General features: G+C 43.4%; 1 protein-coding gene across 4 annotated transcripts in view; it reads left to right on the top strand.

Moving 5' to 3' along the window:
- The window catches only part of KIF24 (kinesin family member 24), a 42,545-nt gene extending 27,485 nt beyond the window's left edge, over positions 1 to 15,060 (top strand). For 2 of the 4 annotated variants that reach the window (XM_040421182.1, XM_040421183.1), the window contains exons 8-13: positions 2,852 to 2,957; positions 7,278 to 7,349; positions 8,129 to 8,238; positions 9,209 to 11,332; positions 12,032 to 12,125; positions 14,546 to 15,060. In XM_040421182.1, the coding sequence (XP_040277116.1) occupies positions 2,852 to 2,957; positions 7,278 to 7,349; positions 8,129 to 8,238; positions 9,209 to 11,332; positions 12,032 to 12,125; positions 14,546 to 14,692 (2,653 nt within the window). In that variant the 3' untranslated portion in view covers positions 14,693 to 15,060. The remainder of the gene's footprint in view (positions 1 to 2,851; positions 2,958 to 7,277; positions 7,350 to 8,128; positions 8,239 to 9,208; positions 11,333 to 12,031; positions 12,126 to 14,545) is intronic. The other 2 variants (XR_005776956.1, XM_040421184.1) reach the window with 2 other exon arrangements.
- The last annotated feature ends 9,783 nt before the right edge of the window (positions 15,061 to 24,843 follow it).

Genomic DNA, 24,843 nt, shown 5'->3' with positions numbered 1-24,843 from the left:
TAAGTGTCCTGTAGAAACGGCCCATTTTATTTTGAGGCCTAAAATAAGAATAACTTCTTAATATTTCATTATGGGATTTGGAGCCACCAATGATCAGAACTTTTGACTTGTCATTGTGATTTATCAAAAGTTCTTTAAAGATGCATCCCTTTAACTCCATGTTTTTTTTTCCCACACAAAGCACCAACTCCCCTGATTTCCGCTATACAGCCATGGAATTAAAGGGAATCCGTCAGCAGTTTCGACCATGCCAAACTGTTCACAGTACTGAGTAGGGGCTGGGCAGAGCAGGACAAAGATACCTTTTGTGGAGCTTTTATCAGGAATAGTGTGAATATGAACTTTTATTCTGCTCCTTGAGTGCAGCGGAGGCAGAGCTTTACTGTGATGGGCTCGCTGCTCTCAGCCCCTCCCCTCTGAGTTACACCTCTACTGGCCTCCTGGTTGGATACTACACCTGTCACTCAAAACTGTGGGGAGGGGCTCTAAACCAGTTCAATGCAGAGGGAAGAGTGCACTTCATAGTAAAGCTCTGCCACAGTTGCACTTAAGGATCAGAATCTAGTAGGATAAAACTTAATATCTTATACAGATGTAGCAGGGGTAACACACACACTCAACTCAAATTTCTTAACTCATCGCGTTATCTTGAAACAAAAGCCATTGAAAAGCAATTCGTTTAGATAACATGTCTCATAAAGCATGTGTGTTAACCCTGCTACATCCGTATGTGTCGTTGGGGAACACAGAAAACCATGGGTATAGTTGCTGTCACTGCGAGGTGCGACTAGTCCATATTTTGTCCCAAGTTCCTCAGCTCTCTCTGCCCTCTCCGTTCCTGTGTTTTGCTCCATCTCCGCAGTAGGTTTTGGATGGCGGATAGGCCATCCAGTATCCTTGGACGCCTTCTTTTTCTTCCCTGGAGGCCTCCAGATGCATCTCTCTCCTTTGCAAATGCAGACTTTGCTCTCCTATTCAGTTGCTCAAGGTCAGAGCTCCAGTAGTTTAGGCCCCAGCTATGACGGCGTGTAGGCTGCACTTGTGGGGGTGGGCCTTCCTTTCCAGTGCGTGCTTCAGCTCCCACTCCGCGTCTGGGGCGGGAACATTTGCGCAACTCCTGAAAGCCCAGCTCCTCCCTGCACCATCCTCCATGAAGCAGACTCATTCCACTGCTGCTGCAGAGCTCTGTACCTCCGTGGAACGCTATATCTGCTCCTGTTGGCTTCCCCTTACATGGCCACTCTAGACAGGTGGTAACATTAGTCAGTCATTTTGCATGCTCCTCTTGTCACACTAAGTCCCTCTGCATGTCCTGTCTCTGCCTGCTGGTGTTCTCTGACCCCACCCCTGTGACCCCTTCGTACCAGCCCGGAACAGGCGCGTTCCATCTCCAAAATAGTGCAGGACATCTTTCTTACTAGTAAAGCCATCGTTGAGATGCTGGGCTGCTTACCAATTTTGCAGCACATGACTCAGAAGACCCTACTACTAGGTTCCTCCATAGATGCCCCAAAAAGCAACTCTGACCCTCCCTGGCGGCTACTCACTCTGTCTCCACAGTATCTTGCACATACCTAGGGACCACTGGTCAGAGGCGTCCTCTCCCGATAGTAATCTACACTTCTGAGTGGTCTAATATGGAGCAAACTATGGATGAGGAGCAGTTGTCCAAACTCTCCTCTATGATTGACAGTCTCATTTCAACTGTAGTTGAGACACTTCAAGTAAAGGAAGCGGAGACTTCTGCCGACCAAGAAGGGTTTTCATTTCACTGTTCACAATGTTCTCCAAGATTTTTTCACAATCATGAGGACTTTGATTCTCCTCTTTCCAAAGAGTGGAATTTTCCAGACAGGAGGTTTAATATGCCCAAATGCCTCGATCTCCTCTACCTTTTCCCTGAGGACCTTGTTAAAAAATGTTCTTCGCCCCCTTTAGTGCGCCCACTTTGCAAAACCTTCTACCCTGCCTGTGGTGGACGCAGCTTCTTTCTCCTACCAAAAGGATTAGAAGATTGAGTCTTTTACAAAATTATCTTTTGAAGTCCTCGGGTCCGTGCTCAGCCCTGTTTTTGCTTTCAAATGGGTCAGCAAAGCTATGGCTGCATTGGCCTCCTGCCTTCGCTCAGGTATTCTCGCTAGAGAATCTTCAGAGAAATTGGCCGATATTGTTTTTCAAATTTTACAGGTGGGTTCCTACATCGGTGAAGCCTCCCTGGCACGTTCCTGTGCACTGTTGGCAGCCATACGTAGGATCCTATGGCTTTCCTGTTGGGTGGCTGACAATGCTTCTAAAAAAGCGCTCACGACCATTCCTTTCTCTGGTCACCATCTATCCATCAACAAACTGGACAAGATAATTTCAGATGCTCCTGGGGGTGGGAGTACTCGTCTACCGCAAGATGGGTCAGTCCAAAAGGAGCAGACCTTACTTTCATTCCTTTTGGTGCTTCCCAAGGCACCCAGACCACCAGTGATCAGAACTTTTGACTGGTCATTGTGATTTATCAAGTTATTTAAAGATGCATCCCTTTAACTCCATGGCTACTTGAAGGGAAGCAGGGGTTTTGGACCTCTGCATCAGAAAACTAGAGCTCTGACGCCTGTAAAGATGTATATAAAGTTTGGACCCTAAAAACTAAATGCTATATTTAGTTAGAGGTAGTTTTTTCTGGGTTTATAAAAAGGGGGCTACTTATTCCCCAAGCCCCCCCCTCCCCAACAGTCTCATGTTCAAGTCAATACTGAGTCTCCCACATACATTAGGAGCATATTGAATGGATTCAGTTCTAGATTCCAGTGTTACAGGTGTTATGCACCAATGTGATGTCTTTTCCATGTTTCTACTTCAGAATGTCCTTCATTGATTTAGCTGGAAGTGAAAGAGCATCCGATGCACGCGAGTCAGATAAGCAAACCAAAATGGAAGGAGCGGAAATTAACCAGAGCCTCTTAGCAGTAAGTGTGCACCTCCCTGTAACGTTACAGTCACATATGTTTTTTTTTGTTTGTTTTTTATTCTAAATCTTTACAAAATAGATTCCAGGAAAAACCATCATTAAAGGGTTTGTGTCACTTCAGTAAGTGGCATTTATCATGTAGAGAAAGTGAATACAAGGCACTTACTAATGTATTGTGATTGTCCATATTGCTTCCTTTGCTGGCTGGATTCATTTTTCCATCACATTATACACTGCTCGTTTCCATGGTTACGACCACCCTACAATCCAGTAGCGGTGGCAATGCTTGCCCATAAGAAAAAGTACCGGCCTCTCTTGTGGCCGGGACCATGGGAACTCGCATAGGCTGGGGCTTTTTTTTTTTTTTTTTTTTTTTTATAGTGTACGAGCACAGTCACTGCTGCTGGATTGCAGGGTGGTCGTAACCATGGAAATGAGCAGAGTATAATGTGATGGAAAAATGAATCAAGCCAGCAATGGAAGCAATATGAACAATCACGATACATTAGTAAGAGCCTTGTATTAACTTTCTCTACATGATAAATGCTATTTGCTGAAGTGACACAACCCCTTTAATGAGGTTCTCTGGGCTAGAGATATTGATGATCTATACTCGGGATAGGTCATTAGTAACAGATCGATGGGGGTCCAACACCTTGCACCCCCACAATTAGCTGTTTGTGGCTGCCGCAGTGCCAGAGGCTAGAAGTGTACGGAGGGGAGGCGGAAAGCTCTATACTGGGGTGAATAATCCGTGGGCTGCAGACTGCATGCAGCCCACATAGCTACGGTTTGCGGCCACTGTCCTGCACTGGATTAAAGGTCCCTCTCCTGCAATCTATCAGAGCATGTTGAGTCTCTAGCTGTCAGTGACGGCCGAGAAGACAGAAGCGGTTTATCACGGAGTTCTATGCAGTAAATAGAGAGAGCGATCATGTGATCACTGGGTGTCTCGGGGGCAGACCAGCTCCGCAAGGCGTTAGCAGACCCAACACAGGTTTTGTGTGTCAAAGTCAATGAATGACTCAATAATTGAAAAAGAATAAGTGTAACAACAAGTGCTGCCTTTTAAGCCTTAAAAAATAACTAAAAATAACAAAAGCACTCGTGTCTTCGATATCCAAAAGGTGCAATTTAGAAAAAAGAATGATCTGTAGCGCTGTCTAACCACCTTTGGAGCTTATTGTTCTACAACTTCTTGTGAATGTCCACCCTTCAACACGATTAAGATTTCTATTTAAATAGGTTCAACATTGTAATTATCATTAAAACAAAGCTCCCACCACTATAAAGATATACTAGGAAATACATCAGAATACAGTGCCAAATTCACTGCACTACTGGCAACTGCCACTGGAGGGAGCATCATTATCTTACTGCTATACATTAAGGTCTTAATGTGTACGGATAGGAGTGGTCTTTACAGTGAAAGTTATATTATGTCTATTATTATAGTCTCGGAGATTGATGGGTGAATATAATCTTTTAGATGCCATAAAGGTGTTGATGGTCCTTGATATTGTTCTTTAATATCTATTGATATTGGTGCATGGTCTGACCATGGAATATTTCCAATTGATGGGGTTTTGGGTTTTATGTAAGTCTAGTCTGCTAAAGAGGAACATATCGATTCTGGAATAGTAGTTTGGTATAGAATAAAATGTATAATCTTTTTCGGTTCCGTGGTGGCATCTCCATACATCTAGGTAACCTTCTTTATAATAAGGTTGTGTACATTAGAGTTTCGTCTAGACAGAGCAGAGAAGTCTAGATCGTTGAAGTCGCCACTGATGATTATAGAGCCTTGTGCTACTTTTTTAAATTTTTGAGAATACTTGGACGATGAATTAATTTTGTTTTTGAGATAGGGGAATATATATATATATATATATATATATATATATATATATTCACTAATAAAGTTATTTTTTTTTTTTTAATGTGTAGGAAGTGTTTTTGTAATAGATGTACTTTTTATCAGAAAACTGCCTGTAAAGTGCTGCCGTGTTGCTGAGGAGAATCTATCTTCAGCAACTACTGAATGCTGAAGACTGTTGTGTAACATATGGAGGCAGCCTCTGGTCTCCCTGCCACAGTCCATGCCTCATTATATGTATTGTCTATTAGATATGTTACTATGTTCCCTGCCGACTTGTCATGCTGTCAGCACTGATCTCTGCAGCTCCATTCTCCGCCATCTGCCCAGTGTTTCCCTGCCTAGTAGATGCTGAGCAGATGGCGAACAGCATTGCAGCAATGAGCGCTAACACTGATATATACACTTACTGTTAATTCATCATCTGCTCAGTGTTCACTACACAAGCAGGGAAGGGTCTGGAAAAGGAGAACAGTGCATGACAAATATGGAGGGAACTTGTAAAATAGTTTTTTAGTAATATATCTAATAGACATTACATACAGTTGCAAGAAAAAGTATGTGAACCCTTTGGAATGATATGGATTTCTGCACAAATTGGTCATAAAATGTGATCTGATCTTCATCTAAGTCACAACAATAGACAATCACAGTCTGCTTAAACTAATAACACAAAGAATTAAATGTTAGCATGTTTTTATTGAACACACCATGTAAACATTCACAGTGCAGGTGGAAAAAGTATGTGAACCCTTGGATTTAATAACTGGTTGAACCTCCTTTGGCAGCAATAACTTCAACCAAACGTTTCCTGTAGTTGCAGATCAGACGAGCACAACGGTCAGGAGTAATTCTTGACCATTCCTCTTTACAGAACTGTCTCAGTTCAGCAATATTCTTGGGATGTCTGGTGTGAATCGCTTTCTTGAGGTCATGCCACAGCATCTCAATCGGGTTGAGGTTAGGACTCTGACTGGGCCACTCCAGAAGGCGTATTTTCTTCTGTTTAAGCCATTCTGTTGTTGATTAACATCTATGCTTTGGGTCGTTGTCCTGTTGCAACACCCATCTTCTGTTGAGCTTCAGCTGATGGACAGATGGCCTTAAGTTCTTCTGCAAAATGTCTTGATAAACTTGGGAATTCATTTTTCCTTCGATGATAGCAATCTGTCCAGGCCCTGACTCAGCAAAGCTGCCCCAAACCATGATGCCCCCACCACCATACTTCACAGTTGGGATGAGGTTTTGATGTTGGTGTGCTGTGCCTCTTTTTTTCCACACATAGTGTTGTGTATTTCTTCCAAACAACTCAACTTTGGTTTCATCTGTCCACAGAATATTTTGCCAGTACTGCTGTGGAACATCCAGGTGCTCTTGTGCAAACTGTAAACGTGCAGCAATGTTTTTTTTGGACAGCAGTGGCTTCCTCTGTGGTATCCTCCCATGAAATCCATTCTTGTTTAGTGTTTTACATATCGTAGATTCGCTAACAGGGATGTTAGCATATGTCAGAGACTTTTGTAAGTCTTTAGCTGACACTCTAGGATTCTTCTTCACCTCATTGAGCAGTCTGCGCTGTGCTCTTACAGTCATCTTTACAGGACAGGCACTCCTAGGGAGAGTAGCAGCAGTGCTGAACTTTCTCCATTTATAGACAATTTGTCTTACCGTGGACTGATGAACAGCAAGGCTTTTGGAGATACTTTTATAACCCTTTCCAGCTTTATGCAAGTCAACAATTCTTAATCGTAGGTCTTCTGAGAGCTCTTTTGTGCGAGGCATCATTCACATCAGGCAATGCTTCTTGTGAAAAGCAAACCCAGAACTGGTGTGTGTTTTTTATAGGGCAGGGCAGCTGTAACCAACACCTCCAATCTCATCTCATTGATTGGACTCCAGTTGGCTAACACCTCACTCCAATTAGCTCTTGGAGATGTCATTAGTCTAGGGGTTCACATACTTTTTCCACCTGCACTGTGAATGTTTACATGGTGTGTTCAATAAAAACATGGTAACATTCAATTCTTTGTGTAATATTAGTTTAAGCAGACTGTGATTGTCTATTGTTGTGACTTAGATGAAGATAAGATAACATTTTATGACCAATTTGTGCAGAAATCCATATCATTCCAAAGGGTTCACATACTTTTTTTTGCAACTGTATAAGGAGGCAGAGACTATGGAAGGTAGACCAGAGTCAGGCTGAGAAGCCTGAGAGATTTGGAGCTTTGTATCAGAAAAAAAACTATGCTGCAACTACTACAGAGTTATAGTAAGAAATTAATAAGCACAGAATTTTGGATATAAAACGGCATGATAATTAAAGGTGAAGATTCATTTTGAAGCATCTATGCGACTCAGTTGGGCAGAAATGTGTTAGAAAACTGTATTATGTGTCTCACACTATTACTTCTATATAACTGCCTTTTGTTTTTTTTTTAGCTGAAAGAATGTATACGTGCGCTGGATCAGGAGCAGGCCCATACACCTTTCAGACAGAGCAAACTGACCCAGGTAGGAAGAATCTTCAAGGGTTTGATTGCCTTACCTTATGTTTGGTTAGTTGTCTTCATCCCTACTTACAAGGTAAGGGTACATTCACAGGACCGTATGTAATCCTTTCCGTTTTGCGGTCCGCAAATAACGGAACTGTGTGTCCGCATTTTGCGGACCATGGACTTTTGTTTGTATTCCGTATGTCTTCTGTTTTTTACTGTCCGCAAAAAATGGAAGGAAAAAAAAAAGAATTATTAAGGCCTTCAAAAATACGGTAACGTTTCAGCAAAAAACGGATTACATACGGAAACCATTCCGTATGTCATCCGCAATTTGCGAATCCATTGACTTGAATTGTGCTGCGGACCGATCTATGCGGACAATAGTAGTAAAAGCTTCATATTTTTGCGGACTAGAAATGCGGAAACACGGATGCGGACAACATACTGAACGTTGTCCGCACATTTTATTCACCCATAGAAATGAATGGATCCGCATCTATTCCGCAAAATGCGGAACGGATGTGGATAAAATAATACGGTCGTGTGAATGTACCCTAAATTTATAACATTCATCTGACATGTCACATGACCTTGGCTACCAATTCAATTTCTTCTGTGTGAGGTCACCAGCACAGGTTGACTCTCTTGGTTACCACCTATCACCTTGTACCATGAGGATGAGGGTGATCTGGGTGATGGTGGAGCAGAATCTTATTTTTTACATTTTTCAAAGAGTGAACAATATTTGTTAAAATGTAGACAACACTAAAAGGATTTCTTGCATCTCAACTGCAGGTGCTGAAAGATTCCTTTATTGGAAACTCCAAGACCTGCATGATTGCCAACATATCTCCTAGTCACATCGCTACCGAGCATACACTGAACACTCTGCGCTATGCCGATAGGTAAGTAGTTACCATCAGAGTCTTCATGAGAAGTGGTAGTAACATGAGAAACTACTACTCCTGTTGTGTTATGTATTGGTCTGAGGTTAGCTATCATTGTACAAGTGGCATCCAGACTGCATGTAGTAGCCTCTTATCATGAAAGAGTGACAGTTTATTATGGATTTCCAACAAGTGTTTAAAGGGGTTGTGCAAGAATGGGGGGAGGTTTGGTAACCCGTCGCCCCGGGAAGCATGTAAGTCATCTTTCCTTTTAAAGGTCTGGCCGTGTGTGTGTGTGTGTGTGTGTGTAAGTTGCCAAAAACTCCCATCCATGTACAACCCTTTAAGTTAAAACTGAATCTGCAAGGAAAGAAAAATTTACTGTGACAACCAAACATAACTAGTAAAAGCTATTTTTCCACCCTAACCTCAGTAAAACATTTTGGGGAATGCGCATGGACTGAATTTTAACGTTTTGCCTGGAGCTTTACTTTAAGGCCATGTACACACTTGTAACCACTTGCTCCATATATCTCGTATAGTATTGTGTCTACAGCTCCTATGCAGACCAATGAGTATCTATGGCAAAAAAGTCCTGGGTAGTCTGATTCTGCAGTCATGGTACTCTAAGCTCACAGGCAGTAGAGGAAGAGCAGATGGAAGAAAGTATCTCACTGCATGATCAGACTACAAATATAGTCTATAATCATGGAGACTAGTTGTAAAGTTGTGTCATCTTTTGTTTTGCGTGCATTGGACCAAAATCAACTGGGGTACATAAGTTATTTTTATAAAATGTCTTTCAGAAGTGGAATTTTCCTATGGAGACTGGTGATGATTGCAATAGGTGTTACTGCAATGTGGAGTAGGCCTAGAAGTCCCTTTTTGTATTGATGGCAAAAAGTTTTATGTACTTATATTTTCTACTGACTTATGCAAAAAGTATAGTATAGGGACTACCACTTAAAATGTGCATGTTGTTTTCTAGAGTAAAGGAGCTGAAAAAAGGAATGAAGTGCACTACCTCCTGCAACGGTCGGGGCAGGTCTGCCCCATGTTTGTCTCCAAAACGAGGTCAGAATTCTCCGTCTGTCTTGGGAGAAAAAATATCTCCAAAGAAAGTAAAACTCGGGCTGTCAAGCTCCTCCTCTACTATCGTTAAGCACAAGTCATGTCCATCGGTTTTCCATCCAACCAATGTTCCCTTGTCATCCACTCCAAAAATCTGCACTAAGCCAAATACAGGGGGTAGAGGTTGTCCAACCCAAGCTTGGCTAACCCATACTACCCCAGTCAAGGGCACAATGAAGACAGGCAAAAAGAAGAGTGAGAGCCATGATAAGATCCCTACCCCTAGAAATCCTCACAGCGTTAAGGCAGACATGGGCATTGAACCCAAAGAAGATCGCAGTCGCCAGCCTCTGCAGAGAGTACAAGCTGTGCAGCCGGTACAGAAGCAAATTGTTTCCAGAGGTGGGATGTTTACAGATATAACGGCAAAAATGTGGGATGCTCAGGACGATCCCACTTGCAGAAAGACAGGTGGTGAAAATAGGGGTCTTCCAGAGCAGAAAGAAAGGGAGGAACACTTAAGATACTATCACCAGCAGATTCAGCACCCTCCCATTCTTCTTCAGAAACTTCACTATCAACCACTTGAAAAGATTTTGGACCAGTATAAGCCCCAGGAGGTCACAGTGGGTCATGTCAGGAGTGCTGCATCACAACGTGAAGAAACTCCAGTAGAAGATCCCGATGACAGTGACTTTAGTGAAGACTCCTTTTCATTTACTTCCAACCAGAAGAAAGGAAGAAAAGAAGAGATGGTCCGAGAAAGGCTTTCCTTTTTTCTCCATCAGGGTACACCAAGTTTAGAGGTCAGAAAAGTTTCAGGGATAGGGCAGGGACTCCACTATCATTTGTCAGAATCGAAGGAGAACAAAAGCATGATAACCAGTAAATGTGGTTGTGGACTGTCAGACAGAAAGAGAGCGGAAAATGGTGATCACACCATGTGGAGTTCAGAAGAAGAATCCACCAGTTCTCTTGACAATACTGGCCGTACTCCAGAAAAGCCATATTCTTCTCAGGAAGACCTAGAAAACGAAAAAAAGACAATAAAGAACTCGCCTTTGTCTCGCAAATCAAGTACCGAGTTTAATCCGTTACAAGAAAGGTGTAATCAAACAGTGTCTTTAAATGGCTCTCCGATAACAGGACCCAAATTCCCTGAAGGAAGAAGTCCAGCCGCAAATACCTCGTGTGAAACGGCAATGATGGCTCCCCTCACTGTGTCCCTGTTAAAGGATAACTGGTCATTGGATTCAACATATAACGTTGAGCCTCATGATCTGTCGGGAGTTGGCGATGGATCAAGTAGTGCAATTTCAGATAAAGCCATGGTTGTTGAATCTCACACGGAGGATCAGTCTGTTGAGAAGAACCTATCAGATCTTGTTAAGAAAATGCTTCGTTATAACGAGAGCTTGCATATTGAGAACTCCCAGTGTAGAGGCAAGAACTGGTTCCCAGACAGCAGCTTTGAACCAAAGTCTAGTTCTGCTGATTCTCCACAGTTCCTGATACAGTCAGATTTGGCTGAAAAAAACTCTCCTAGACTAGGACAATCACCGGCCTCTGGGAAAAATGACTTCTACATTAGCGATTCTTTTTTAGATTTTTCTCAACCTAAATGTAGGGATCAGACTAGTCATTTTTATGATGCAGATACTGAGGACAGTAGTGGAAATGTCAAAACTCATGGAATAGTTATGCCATCACTGGTATTTGGTAGGAAACAATTAAAAGAAGCTGCCAAAGACCACAGTAAGCACTCAAACACCTCGCCAACCAATGTCAGCGCTGATCCTCTTTATTCCAGTGGGGTGGACTCTGATTCCTTCAAGCTGCCGTTAAGTGACAATGAACTGGAACATCTTAAAAATAGACTTATGGAATATATATTTACCCACTGTGGTGCCAAAGAGAAACAGACACCAAAATGTGTCCTCATCAGAGAGGATCAAACTCCGAGAAAAACACCAGCCTCAAGTGGCCTGTTACAGTCGCCCTGTGTGTCAAGTCAAGAAGCGAAGATGCTTGAAAAGGCTCAGTAAGTGAATTTGGTGGTTATGAAGATTGTCTGGGGGGGTTAATTAGTGAACTTTTTAAATAATGATGTCATGATTCAAGGAAGTACAAGTCATTGGGGACACCGTTCTTTATATAGAATAAGTTGCTTCCCAATAATTGTCTGCTCATCAGTGGAGGTGAAGAGCTGCATTCACATGCAGCAATCACCTCTACTATACGGGGATGAGCGATGGCTACCGTAATGACATGTCTTCATACAGATTCATTGTTTCTGGGCAGAAGATTGCTGTTCACACAGTACAATGTTGCCCAGAAACAATGATTAAGGTCTCTGCCTAAAGGGGTATTCCCATCACAGACAATGGGGGCATAATCGCTAGGATATGCCCCTACTGTCTGAACGTCAAGAACGGAGCGGGGAGAGTGGTGTCTGGAGGTGACAAGTGAATGGGAGCGCACAGTGCTTGCGTGGCCACCGCTCCCATTCATTTGTATGGGGCCGATGAAAATAGCCAAGCCAGCGCTCTATTTTGGGTGGCCCTATAGAAATGAATGATGGACAGTGCGCCCTCTTCCACTTTCCCCGCTCCGGTGTAAATCCGTCATTAGCGGGGTCGGTATTTCTAGGCACACTGTACACAAAATAGCCAACATAATAGAAGTCCTTCACAGGTCATCTCTAGCCCCTCTATTAACCTTCATGTTTTTTTCTTTTCAGACAGGTTGTCATTCAAGCACACTGCAAACAGCTAAATGAGATGTCTGCTTTGAGCTCACAGGAGGAAATGCTTCTGAATCACACGTCCAGCTCAGTGAGTGCATTCATCATACCTTGTATTTAACACCCATCATGGCTTTAAAAATGGCGCCACGTTTCTGCTGTTGCACACGATAACACAGTTTACAGACCTATAACCCACAGATGCCGTGGTCAATTGTAACCACCGCTTCTGAGGCAGCTTTCCCTGGGAGTGCTGCACCACGGGGCCAGAACAGCTTCCCTGCACTGAGATTGGGGAAGCAGTCCCGTGTTGGTGATAGGCCAAAGCCTGTAGGAGGCTACCAGGCCTTTCGCTGGTATATTCCAATATAGGCTTGCAGGTCGCAGCAATGCAATGCATTGGAATAAACTAATGTATTAAATTACATCTGATTGCATGTTCAGTTCCCTAAAGGGGGGTTTGGGGGTGAAGTAAAAAAAAAAATTCTCAACATATAGAATTTTTATTTTTTTTATATATAATTCAAATCACCCCCCCTTTCCCCATAATTAAAATGAACAATAAAAAAATAAACATCATGGGCATGACCGTGTTCCAAAATGCCCATACTATTAATTTATAAAAATATTTATTCTATAGCTGATTAAAAACTTGTACACACCCCAAAATCACTGATTGCCCCGCAAAAAATGAGCACATATGGTGGTCAGAATATGGAGATGGAAAGAAGTAAACAATTTTTTCCAAAGTTTTTTTTTTTTTGAAGTGGCTGTCTCACTTCAGCAAATGGCATTTGTCACTAGCCACTTACTAATGTATTGTGATTGTCCATATTGTCTCCTTTGCTGGCTGGATTCATTATCCATTACATTATACTTCTCGTATCCAGGGGTTATGACCATGCTGCAATTTATCAGTGGTGGTCGTGCTAGCACACTACAGGAAAAGGTGCTGGCCTCTCTGGGGGCCAGGACTGTGGGGTTGCACATAGGCACGCATGCATAGCAGCGCCCATCCTGGCCACCTCATATCTGCGCTGCAGCGGTGGCTGTAACCCCTGAAAACAAGCAGTATATAATGTGATTTGAAAAAAAAATGAATTAGGCCAGCGAAGGAGTCCAGCCGCTGGGGCCGCCACTGATTACAAGAATTGGGGTTTTCCAGAAACAACGCTGCTTTTGTACATGGGTAATGTCTGGTGTCACATATGGTTATACCCTACGGAATAGGCTGTGAATACTTGATCTTGAAAAGCCCCTTTTAAATCCTTCCCAGCATCTGCTGCAAAAGTATATGTTCATGTTGTACATGTTAAGTCGTGACCACGGCATCTGAGGGTTCATTTACTGGAGCACTCCGGTGAGTGAACAGCTGCCCCCCATGAAGACTCCGAGGCCTGCCATAGCAAAATTCCTGTCGAGCCCTGAAGGAAAGACTAATTCTCCTATAGACTGCAAAGGTAAATCGGTCTGATGATCACATGTTAAAGTCTCCTGGAGGGACTAAAAATTCATGATCAAAACATTTTTAAAAATATAAAAAACAAAGACATAAAAATGTACCCCTTTTCCCATTTTACAAGTAGAAATAATTTAAAAAAAGTTAACGATCATTAGTATGACCGCATCTGAAAATGCCTGTACTATTAAAACATAAGAGTATTTGTCTCATATGAATGGCCGATTCGGTTGCTTCCCGGCTCAAAAAGTCATACACACCCCAAATGGTATCCTTGATCGTCCTGCAAAAAAAATCAGCCCTTCGCACAACTCTGTAGACATAAATATTAAAAAGTTATGGGTGGCAGAATATGGTGATGCAAACAGAAAATGTATTTTTGCAAGTTTTTTTTTTTTTTTTTTCAGCATTTAAAGCACAAGAAAAATGTTTTATCACTGTAATCGTATTGACCCGCAGAATGAAGTTAACATAGGGTGTCATTTATGACCAGATATACGCCACGTATATCTGGTGCAGATTCTGTTGCATGCCATGGTGTGGCAGAATCTGCGACTTCTCCCCGCTCACGCCATGTCTTAAAAAGTCAGCATGGTGTGGGCGAGGAAGGGGACGGGCCGGTAGGCCCATCTCATTCATCATTTTCTACGCCTGGTTTAGGTGTAGAAAATGGTCTAAATTTAAGACGGCAAAGAAGCGGTCTTACATTCAGAATCGGCAATAGATGCGCTGAAGTTATGTAGAGGCCGGTGCCTCTATATAACATCAACGATCCACCACCAGTGCAGGGGCTTAAGACCGGCATCTAAAATACCAGTCTTAATAAATGTGCACCATAATTTGAACTGCATTGGGAAGAATTATTTTTTTTATCCCTCCAGTTTCACCCCAATTTGGAATTTTTATTTCAAGCTTCCAACCCTATACGCAGCATTAAGTGGTACAACTTGTCCTGCAAAAATCAAGCCCTCATACGTCTATGTGAACGAAAAATAAGTTGAGAATCACTGTGTCAGGAAGGGGTTGAAACAATGTCGCCATCTTGTCTACAGGATTTTCAAGAATATGTGAAGAAGCTTGATGAAATCCTGACCCTCAAGTGTAAACAAATCGAGAACCTGAGAGCTCAGCTGCAGAAGTTCCTGGATCAGAAACCCACAGAATTTATGGCGCTGGACGACTGTGTCTGCTGCTCTTAACCTGCTACTGACACGTCAGCTGAGGGCGGTAAAACAGAAACCTGCACCCTGGCCACGGTCCAGTCCTGCACACACAGGAACAGCCCAAAATGTATTTCCATCGATGGAAAAGTTTTATGGGATTTTCTGCATTGCTGCAGGAATTTTGATTCTAAGCATCATCTGAGTGCTGCTGGTTAATCCAACAATAAAGCAACATTTTTAGCGTACAGCCACATGTTCAGGTTTTTTATATGTAGTTTTTAAAATCAAATGGATCATAAGAGAAAGATTTGTACCTATGACACCGGCTGACCTGTTACATGTGCGCTTGGCAGCTTAAGTCATCTGTGTTGGTCCCATGTTCATATGTGTCCGCATTGCTGAGAAACATGATGTTTTATTATATGCAAATGAGCCTCTAGGAGCAACAGGGGCGTCACCATTACACCTAGAGGCTCTGCTCTCTCTGCAACTGCCGCACCTTGATAGACAGACAGGACCAGGCAGTGTAAACGTCATCACGCCTGGCCCTGTCGAAGTGCAGAGGGTGCGGCAGTTGCAGAGAGAGCAGAGCCTATAGGTGTAATGGTAACGCCCCCGTTGCTCCTACTGTCTCATTTGTATATATTAAAACATTTTTCTCAGCAATGCGGACACGTATGAACATGGGACCAACACAGATGTCTTCAGCTGACAAGTGCACATGTAACAGGTCAGCCAGTGTCATAGGGACAAATCTGCTGACAGATGCCCTTTAAGCACGGATACTATGTATCCTCTCGTTTTAATTAGTTTTTGCAAAAACTGCGTCAAAAAACCTGATCATGTGGCCTTATCCTCATAGATGACCCACTTTTCCTTTTTCTCCACAACTGAATCAGGAAACCGTGACCGAGAGAGGAGAAAAAGGGACAATAAAAATATGAAATTAGTTTGTGAAGAAATATATTTAATTCTGTACAGGAGATGATAATCTTAGTGTGTTCAGAGTCCCCTACTTTTACAGAATATGCCTCAAAGCAAAGCATGTGACATAAGATGATCAAGAGATGCAAGATGAGAAACATGTCTATCAAAATACTGTATAATTCCTGTAAAGAGGTTTTCTAGGGGAATCCTTTAAAAAGTGTCTCAGAAGGAGTTAAAAAAAACAACAACTCACTACTTCACCGCCAAGTCTGCAGGGCTCTTCTCTTTGTAGCTTCTTCTCGTAGAATTCCTGCAGAAGATAATTTCCTTCTAATTGACAGAGGGTCTAAGGTTAGAAGTCGAGGTCTCATAGCAGAGGTCTGGTTTCCTAGGACATGTGAAATTCTTCATATATTTCTTACAGTTTGCAATTGGACAGTAAGATCAAAAGAGAGGACGAGACTGAGCTGGGATATTTTCCCTGGCATACAGCAAGAGGTTGGACACCACCACCCTAGGACAATGTCTTATTTAGGCTTCATGACACGGCCATGTCCGTAAGATATAGATACCTTCCATGTTCATCACTCTCCTCATATGCAATACAGACAGGAATAAGACATGTTCTAGAATTTGTGGAACGGTCACACAGATCTGCAAAAATATGGATGCATGCACAGCACCATAGAAATAAATGGGTTGGTGTGGATAGCACACAGATGAAAAATACTTTCATGTGCATGACGCAAAGTTCAGACACGGCAGATATTCTGCATTGCAAGTGATGGATGTTACAGCTACCGAACAGTAACTGGTAGGATCTGACATGGACAAACACAAGCCCTAAAAACAGCCATATAAACAAGGCAATATGCAGTGTTAAGATATGTAAATGAGACCACAGGTTGTCTGGATGGTGGAAGTCTTGTAGGTATCACACCATCTCTCCTCCAGGCAAGCTGCTGGGAGATGATGAAAGGCCCCCATTTACATGAGTGAATTGTGTGAGGGAACCTCCCGACTCTCCCCCCCCAACAGTTGTCGGGGTGGAGCGAGGGATTGGGCGAAGGGAATATTTTTGCTTTATCCTTTTTGTTCTACCATTTTTATGACCAATTCAAGTCTATGGGGGCTATTCACTGTAAGAAAATAGGACATATCCTATTTTTGGCAGTTTTCACGGCCAGATGGGCCCCATTAAAATCAATAGGACAGTTTTTAATGGTCGCTTAGACAGGACTGCACTAGTCTAACGGCCGTAAAAACTGGTACACTAGTGGAAAATGGGCTTTTATCGGTTAAATTTTTTTTTCACTCACCTCACCTTGTACATGCAGAGGCAGTCTCTTCTTTCTTGATTATGAAGGACCTGTGCTCAGCATGATGACATCACCACGTGCTTCCAGCATGTTCGTGTGGTGATGTCATCACACGGAGCACAGCACAGGTCCTTCACAATCAAGAGAGGATCCACTGTCTCTGCGTGTGCAAGTGGATGAGGGGATTGTGTTTTTATTTCTGCTAAAATAAATAAATGACAGCAGAGGACCACTATGGGGGACATTATGTACACTGCAGGAGTTAGGAGTTTATTCATGTGCATGTAGCCAGCTTTCATCTGGACAGAAATAATATGCTGCGTGTAGTATTTTTTTTGTCCAGCTGAAAGCTGGCATACAGTTACAGCATCAGAGTGCCCGCGGTCACAACGCAGATGTGAACCTGGCCTAAGGCTTGTAGTCTATAGCACTTAAAGGGATTCTGTCACCAAGTTTTAGGCTATAGAGATACGGACATGCACGGCTAGATCACCGCAATATACCGGTCCTATAGGGCTGTGTGCTTTTATTTTCTTTAAAAAAGGATTTTAGAGATATGTAAATTAGTTTTGTAAGGTGACCAAGGGGCTGTACGAACCTTCCTGGTGCCCAGACGTGCCCGCCTGTGAAGGAGCCCAACACCGCCTATGTCCTCCGAATCGCCTCCTTTTTTCATCGATAGATAGCCGTAATCTCGCAATGCGCGAGCTCGCGCATGCTCAGTTCCTTCCCTGAGGCTGATGCCAGCACAGGGAAGGAACACTATACCGGCACTGCGCATGCGCGAGCTCACGCATCGCGAGATTACGGCAATCTATCGGTGATGAAAGGAGGAGATTCGGAGGACATAGGCGGTGCTGGGCTCCAGGAAGGTTCGTACAGCCCCTTGGTCACCTTACAAGACTAATTTACATATCTCTAAAATCCTTTTTTAAAGAAAATAAAAGCACACAGCCCTATACGACCGGTATATTGCGGACATGATAGCGGCGATCTAGCCGTGCATGTCCGCAGCTCTATAACCTAAAACTTGGTGACAGAATCCCTTAAAATTTTCACTCTCCCTGCCGGTAAAAAAATTTAATAATAATAAATTCTGAAACAGATTTAATTAAATATACTTGTTTTGTGTATACGGCTATCCATGATGACAGACTTGCTGGAGCATAGTCTGATCCTGCAGCCACCTGTTACTCCATGGACACTGGGAGAAAAGTACCGCATTATTGTACAATCAGACTACAGCAGGTGGCCTGTTACTTTGGAGACACGTGGCACTGTCTATATACTGATGGTATGTATGCAGCAGTGCGGTTTGATTTTTAAGATGCCTCTTAGTAAAAAAAAAAAAAAAAAAAAAAAAAAAAAGTGTAACATGAATCACAGCAGGATAACAAACTTTTACATGTGTACTGGCATTTACACTCTGGGATGATTGGGACAAAGCTCTAGTATCCGTTTCCCCCTAGTAAACCAGGCATAAGAAATGTGGAAACAAACAGTATTAAAAAATATCATCATGAGGACAAAGCAAAACCTCCACCAGACAGTATTTATGAGAACATACGCATCTGTCCTATTACAGTATGCTGCAGATTTTGAATAGATCCCATCTGATGCTAAAGAGGACCTGCTAGATCGGACAACTTTTTTTTTTTTAAAAGTAAATACTTTCTGCGTGAAATAATTCAGAGGCATCTCTTCTTAGAACTCTATGTTGTGCTACCATTGCCCCTGTCTACACCGACTGGACCATATGGGAGTGTGTGCAAACGGGAATGCTAAGGGCTGTATTACACAGTCCGACGTGCGAGCAGTGATGGATGGTAACACATCGGTGCTCATTCGCACCGGCCTTATTCGTGTTCCTTCACACGCTGCAGATTTTGTTGCTGAAATTTCCACAACTGAAAATCAGTTCACTTTATTTGAACTGGGTGTGAAACGCATGGATTTCTGCAACAAAATCTGCAGCCTGTATGGGCACCCTTACACAGGCCAATGCAAACTGAATGGGGGGAGGGGGGCGGCAGTGATGCGATTGCCACCGCAGTCGTTCCTCCCATATTCAGTTGTATTTTTATCAGCAGCACATTGCTGATTACACAGGGAGATGTTACCAAAAGCTGGGCTTCTTTTATCAAGAGGAAAGATACCCGTCAGTTGACAAATAAGTGCTTCCTCATTTTATTGGCTTCTCATTTATAAAGGCCAATTATGGGGAACAAGTGTTTCTATGAAAGCTTATTCCTGATAATTGGTCTGAAGATGATGCTGTCTAATAGGGCCTTAACTTAGGCTAGCTTCACGCTTGCGTCCAGCATTCTGCCAGAGGGGTCTGCAACCGGTGCAGCTGGACACTACCCGATACCCACCAGCCCCATTCATGCAGCGGTATTTGTCTGGACAGTGATGCGGTTGCTTCTGGGAATGCAGAGAAATCCCACAGGCTGTTTCCTGCTGAATCTCAAAATGCATATGTGAAACAGGTCTTATTCATACAATTCCTGGAAAATTATCAGGAGGCCACAATGCAGATTTCTATGAATAGATGCTCCAAAATTGTCTAATGTGTATTCATCATAAAATTTACCTGTCAGGACGGGTGCTCCTAACGGTTGAGTCAATGCAATGAGATGTCATTTCTGGACTGCAGAAGGTTCAGGTTAGGGATGTTAATTTTTCATCATGATTATTATCTCAATGAAATTGGGGGGGGGGGGGGGGGGAGAAACTTTAATTAAAGATTTTAATGTCTTTTACCCTGTTGTGACTTTTTATACACTCATCCTGGGTGTCTGGAGGTATGCAATAAGAATTTGATTTGTGTTCATTCAGGCCACTTTCAGACTAGTGTATTTGAGCACACATTATGTTGGGGGTCACAGACCTGAATTCACAGCATCGTAAGGATCTATAATGGTATGAGTCTAGTTCAGTAGACCCGTGGTCAGGCCGAGACAGTAGTCTGTATTATTCATCTGAAATTGGCCTCATGCTGTATTATTACCTCACAAAACTGATATAGGGATGAAGAATGAAAGATTGTAATAGAAAACTGACACTGAAAGTGTAACTGCCATTTCACTACCAAAAATGAAATGACTAACATATATGGTGCTGAAGGGAAGATATTCATGAAGTTATTTTACCTTTCTGATGTCTGTATTCAGCCCTTAGCGACCCTATTTCTCTGTGCCTCTATTTCAGCATCTTCCTAAGATGGACTCTGCTGCACTTCCTGTGCTGATCTTTGCCATGTCCTTGAGGCCATCCTGTATTTCCCTCACTTCCCATAAGCCCTTGCTCTCCTCACATGAACTAGCAAGACTAATCAGAATGCAGGAGAACCATGTGACCCAACAGGACCAGGAGAGGCCATAGCATGAAATGATAGAAAATGAGTGATAAGTGAGCCGAGAGTCTCCAGGGCCTGGAAGAGTCCAAAGAAAAAAAAAATAATTATGGGAGAGCGCCAGGATCCAACGGACAAGTGCCTGGGAAAAAAAGGCCATATGCAAGAAAGGAACAAAGGGAAACACCCAGCTCCACCCAAGGTGGGAAAAATAAAGAAGCTGGAGGATAGGGAGCAGGGCTAGATGCCCTGCGCAAGAACCGAGAGTTGAACAAGTGCGCACTAGAGAGCCAGAGGAAGGATGTGGAAAAACTAGGGCACCCCCTGAAGAAACAGGAGAGGAGCACAACCAGAAAGGCGTCTGTTGGTAATGACCTAGCGCTCTGCATATAGAAGGATGCTCCAGGAGGAGGATCTATAAGGCCTCTTTCACACAAACTATACAGATTAGGTCCGGGTGCGTTCAGTGAAACTCGCACCATTTTGCAAGCAAGTTCAGTCAGTTTTGTCTGCGATTGCGTTCAGTTTTTTTTTACACACGGGTGCAATGCGTTTTTCATGCACGTGATATAAAAACCTGAAGGTTTACAAACAACATCTAGCAACCAACAGTGAAAAACGCATCGCACCCGCACTTGCTTCCGGATGCAATGCGTTTTTCACTGAAGCCCCATTCACTTCTATGGGGCCAGGGCTGCATGAAAAACACAAAATATAGAACATGCTCCATTTTTCACGCAACGCAGAACTGATGCGTGAAGAAAAAAAAAAAACACACATGTACACAGACCCATTGAATGGGTCAGGATTCAGTGAGGGTGCTATGCATTCACGTCATGCATTGCACCCGCACGGAAAACTCACTCATGTGAAAGGGGCCTAAGAGGACAGACCCAACAAGAAAAATTAGACTATGATGGAACCTGGCAGGAGAGAAAATGCCTGGGAAATGGACAGGAGCAGTCCTGAACCAAGTAAAAAAAACTTCCTGGAGACAAGCTAAAGGAAGACCCTGTGGACCACCCCTCGGCAAAAGGAAGGCGATTCCTTAAGGTCTGGAAGCAAAGGAACACGACAAGAAAAAAAATCTTAAATTGTCTCAGACCAAAAACAGCCTGTCCGTGGCAAACACCATGTGAAGGCCAGGGTAGAGAGGAAACAAGGAAGCACTGGAGGCTGAACGATTGAGAGAAAGAATAGCAAAGACTCACCATGGGAAGGGAGCAAGCCTCCTTCCACTGCAAGGCAGTTGGGAAGAAAGAAACACCTTATGAGAAGGTGGAAACCCCATCCTGACAGAGAAAGCAGCCAACCCCTGGAGGAGAAGGGGGTCCTAGGTAATGGCCAGGAGAAGGGAACGTAAAGACATGCTTCCCATACAATGGAGGCCTCAGAAAAACTGGAACAAAATATCACTGTGAAATGTAAGACCAGAGAAATCCCTGGCCACATGAAGTCTCAGGAAAAAAGGAACCACACTCGTCTGAGCGTAGAAGAGAGAGGACTCCAAACAGCCTAAGGAGGAACAGTTCTCAAATCGAGGGAAAGCTCCATCGCAGGCTAATACGAATGTAAATTGCAAACCGGAGCAACAAACTCCCAGGTTCCAGGACCTGAACCTGGGGAGACTGGAAGAGAGGTTAGAAACTCAAGAGGGAGACAAGCCTATGGGGGCCCAGGAGGGAAAAGAACCAAACTGGGCCCCAAAAAGCAGCTGTCATACAGAGCATGTGCATTCAGAGATGCTATGAGTAGCTTCCCCAGAGGGAACCAGCCAGCTAGATGGTCTAAGAATCATTGGGTCAGGGACTCCAAGCAGAACTACCCAGTCAGAGGCTCAAGTAGGGTCCACAGAACTGGACCACATGAGGACAATAATAGCCAGAAAAATGAAATGTAGCAACTATAAGGGAAAAAACATCAGCCATGGTTAACCAACCATCCCAAGTGTAGTGACTAGCATACTGTATAACACTGCCCCAGAAGGGGCAAGTACAGCACCCTGGATTTTGTAAAAGAAAAAAAAAAATCGCCAGACATCCATATTTCAGAAAAGGATGCAGAATTTGCCAGGGGAAGTCAGGAGAGACTACACTGACATTCAGACACCAGCTACCAGCAGAGCACAATGAAACTCCCAAAGAAGGGGGAAGAAACTGACAGGTGCAGACAACGGCAAGGCCCATGCGAACGGCACTTCTATCATGTAGCACAACTAATCAGAGAACATAAAAGAGTACCAAGAACGCCCGGACCATGGATGAACTACGGGACCATGTCCGATGCGAGACCGAGCAGCAGAAAATTCCACCCACCAATTAGATGTGTGGCGCTCACTAGTCCTGTCACAGCCATATCAGAGAGGACGTCCAGCAATGACCCGAAAACTGCAGTAGTGGCTTGTGCTCACAATGCTTCGTATCCCTACAGGATAGAACATCCAGTGGTGATCCAGGTAAAGCTCTAAATCCTTCTAATAGCTTTTATTTACAAACACACAAATGCATTGGGAACACTATACATTCTATTCCAAATCAAAACATAAATAAAAAAATAAGTGAAAGTATAGGGATGGCACTCAAAACAATTGTGGAGTATGGAAAAAGATATTTATTAGGGAATGGCTTGGTAAGCCTGATCGTGTTAAAAAACTATGTTGAGCTGATACAAAAGTAGAAAAAAATGGTATACCATCAAACTAAATGACTAATAGATATAAATATCAAATGTTAAAAGACATAATAGTAGTAGCAATAAAAAGACAATGATATGATAAAATAGTAAAATAAATGTCAGTTTTGTAAAATCCTGCTGGAGAAAAGTACAGTCTCAGGATATGATATCCGGTAATAGTATGCACTATCCTGATATAGCTGAAAAGTTAATGGCTTTCTTTGAGGAGTAATATTTCAAACCCAAAGTTGTGGGGTAAGAATCTCCTTTTATCAGGGATAATCTCATCCGATTTTGTTTAGATAGTTATTCACAGGTCCAGCGATAGTGAGCTGTGGAAAAAAAACTGCTATGTAAGCAGGTACATTACCCTCCTGGTGGCCGTTGGTTAAACTGGTGAGCGGCTCCTGTCTGGAGTGTGTGGTTCCCGCCCGTTGTACACTCAGGCTGTTGGTTGCTGCTGTTGTCGTCACTTCCGGTGACGTCACCTGCGTTTGTAAGCTCTCTCGATCTTGTGTCGGCTTTCCACGTGGAGGCTAGTGGCGGGAAAAAACGCTGCAGCTTCTCAGGAGGGAAAAAGATAGCTCCGGAGCTTCTCTATAGTTATGGGATCCTTTTGTTTGTTGCTTCCCACTGAAGAAGGAGCAGCACGCTCCGAAACGCGTATGGTACATTGAGTCAGCCATATTCGAACTAGCTAGCAACAAACAAAAGGATAGTGTAGCCAAAAATGAGGCACCCCCGGCGGACTGAAGCTGCAGGGTGCTGGGAAGCGGAAAAAAGCTCCAAAAGGCTACAAAAAAGGGTATGCACGGAAAGGGGGTCAAAGCGACCCCCATTGGTGAGAAAAAAATTATTACCCAATAGAACCCCTGGATAGCAGGGAAAAAAATAATTAATCGTAACACAGATGCAGCCTCATCACAGCCGGAGCCGGGGACTGAAGTAGATGCCACAGGCGAAAATGAAGCACCCTAAGCGGGCGTACACCGCGAGACCTGGTGAGGGGAGGAAGGAATGCCCTGAGGGGGAGGGAAAGAGGGGGGGTGTCATAGGGACCACCATAGAGAGAGATAATGAGCCACAGAGATCCTGGATGCCAGGAAAAAGGTGGGAACTGGCGTGGCCTAGAGTAAATAGGAGGCCGAGTGAAGGACGGCCAGGGAGGACCCCGATGGAGTATGGATGGATGGGAGGGAAGGAGTCCCTAACTAGGGTAGGGAGCATACTCACCATCTGGTGTCTTTGGCCGTCACAGGGTCACCCTTTCGGTAAACTCGCACTAATGCAGTAATGGGGGACTGGGTGACCGGCGAAGTACGTGCCCGCAGGGGGTGCTACTAAAGTGGACCTCAACGATGAAGACCCCCTGTTGCAGGATAAAACCTGCTCCTGTAAAGGGAAGAGAAAAAAAATAAAGCAAAAAAGTAGCAGCAAGACCTGCAGGAGAAGAGCAGGTCGTGTCTGCCTCCTACGGACACTAGACTAAATACAGCCCACCTGGGCTGAGCCAACCTTTTTAATGTCTAGTGTCGAATCCTAGTGGTAGCTGGGCGCTTACCCATGGTGCTGTGTCCCCCAATGACATTAATGAGAAAATATAACTATATAAAGATATCGGGAGAGTCTGCTTCGTTCATATCTGTCAGATCATCTATATGTGGAAAAGGGCCCTTAAGGCTCATGCACACAAATGTATTTTTAGTCTGCATCCAATCTGCATTTTTTGTGGGTTGGATGTGGACCCATTCACTTCAATGGGGCCACATAAGATGCAGAAAGCACACCTGTGTGTTGTCCACATCGCCGTCTATTTTATGGACAAGAACAGGAGAGTTCTATTAAGGACAAAACACTCCATAAAATGCGAAACACAGGGCTGGTATTCGAGTTTTGCAGACCACAAAAACTGC

The sequence above is a fragment of the Bufo bufo genome, chromosome 2 (genome assembly GCF_905171765.1).
Source record: "Bufo bufo chromosome 2, aBufBuf1.1, whole genome shotgun sequence".
NCBI lineage: Eukaryota > Metazoa > Chordata > Amphibia > Anura > Bufonidae > Bufo > Bufo bufo.
This window is presented reverse-complemented; position numbering and strand designations above follow the sequence as displayed.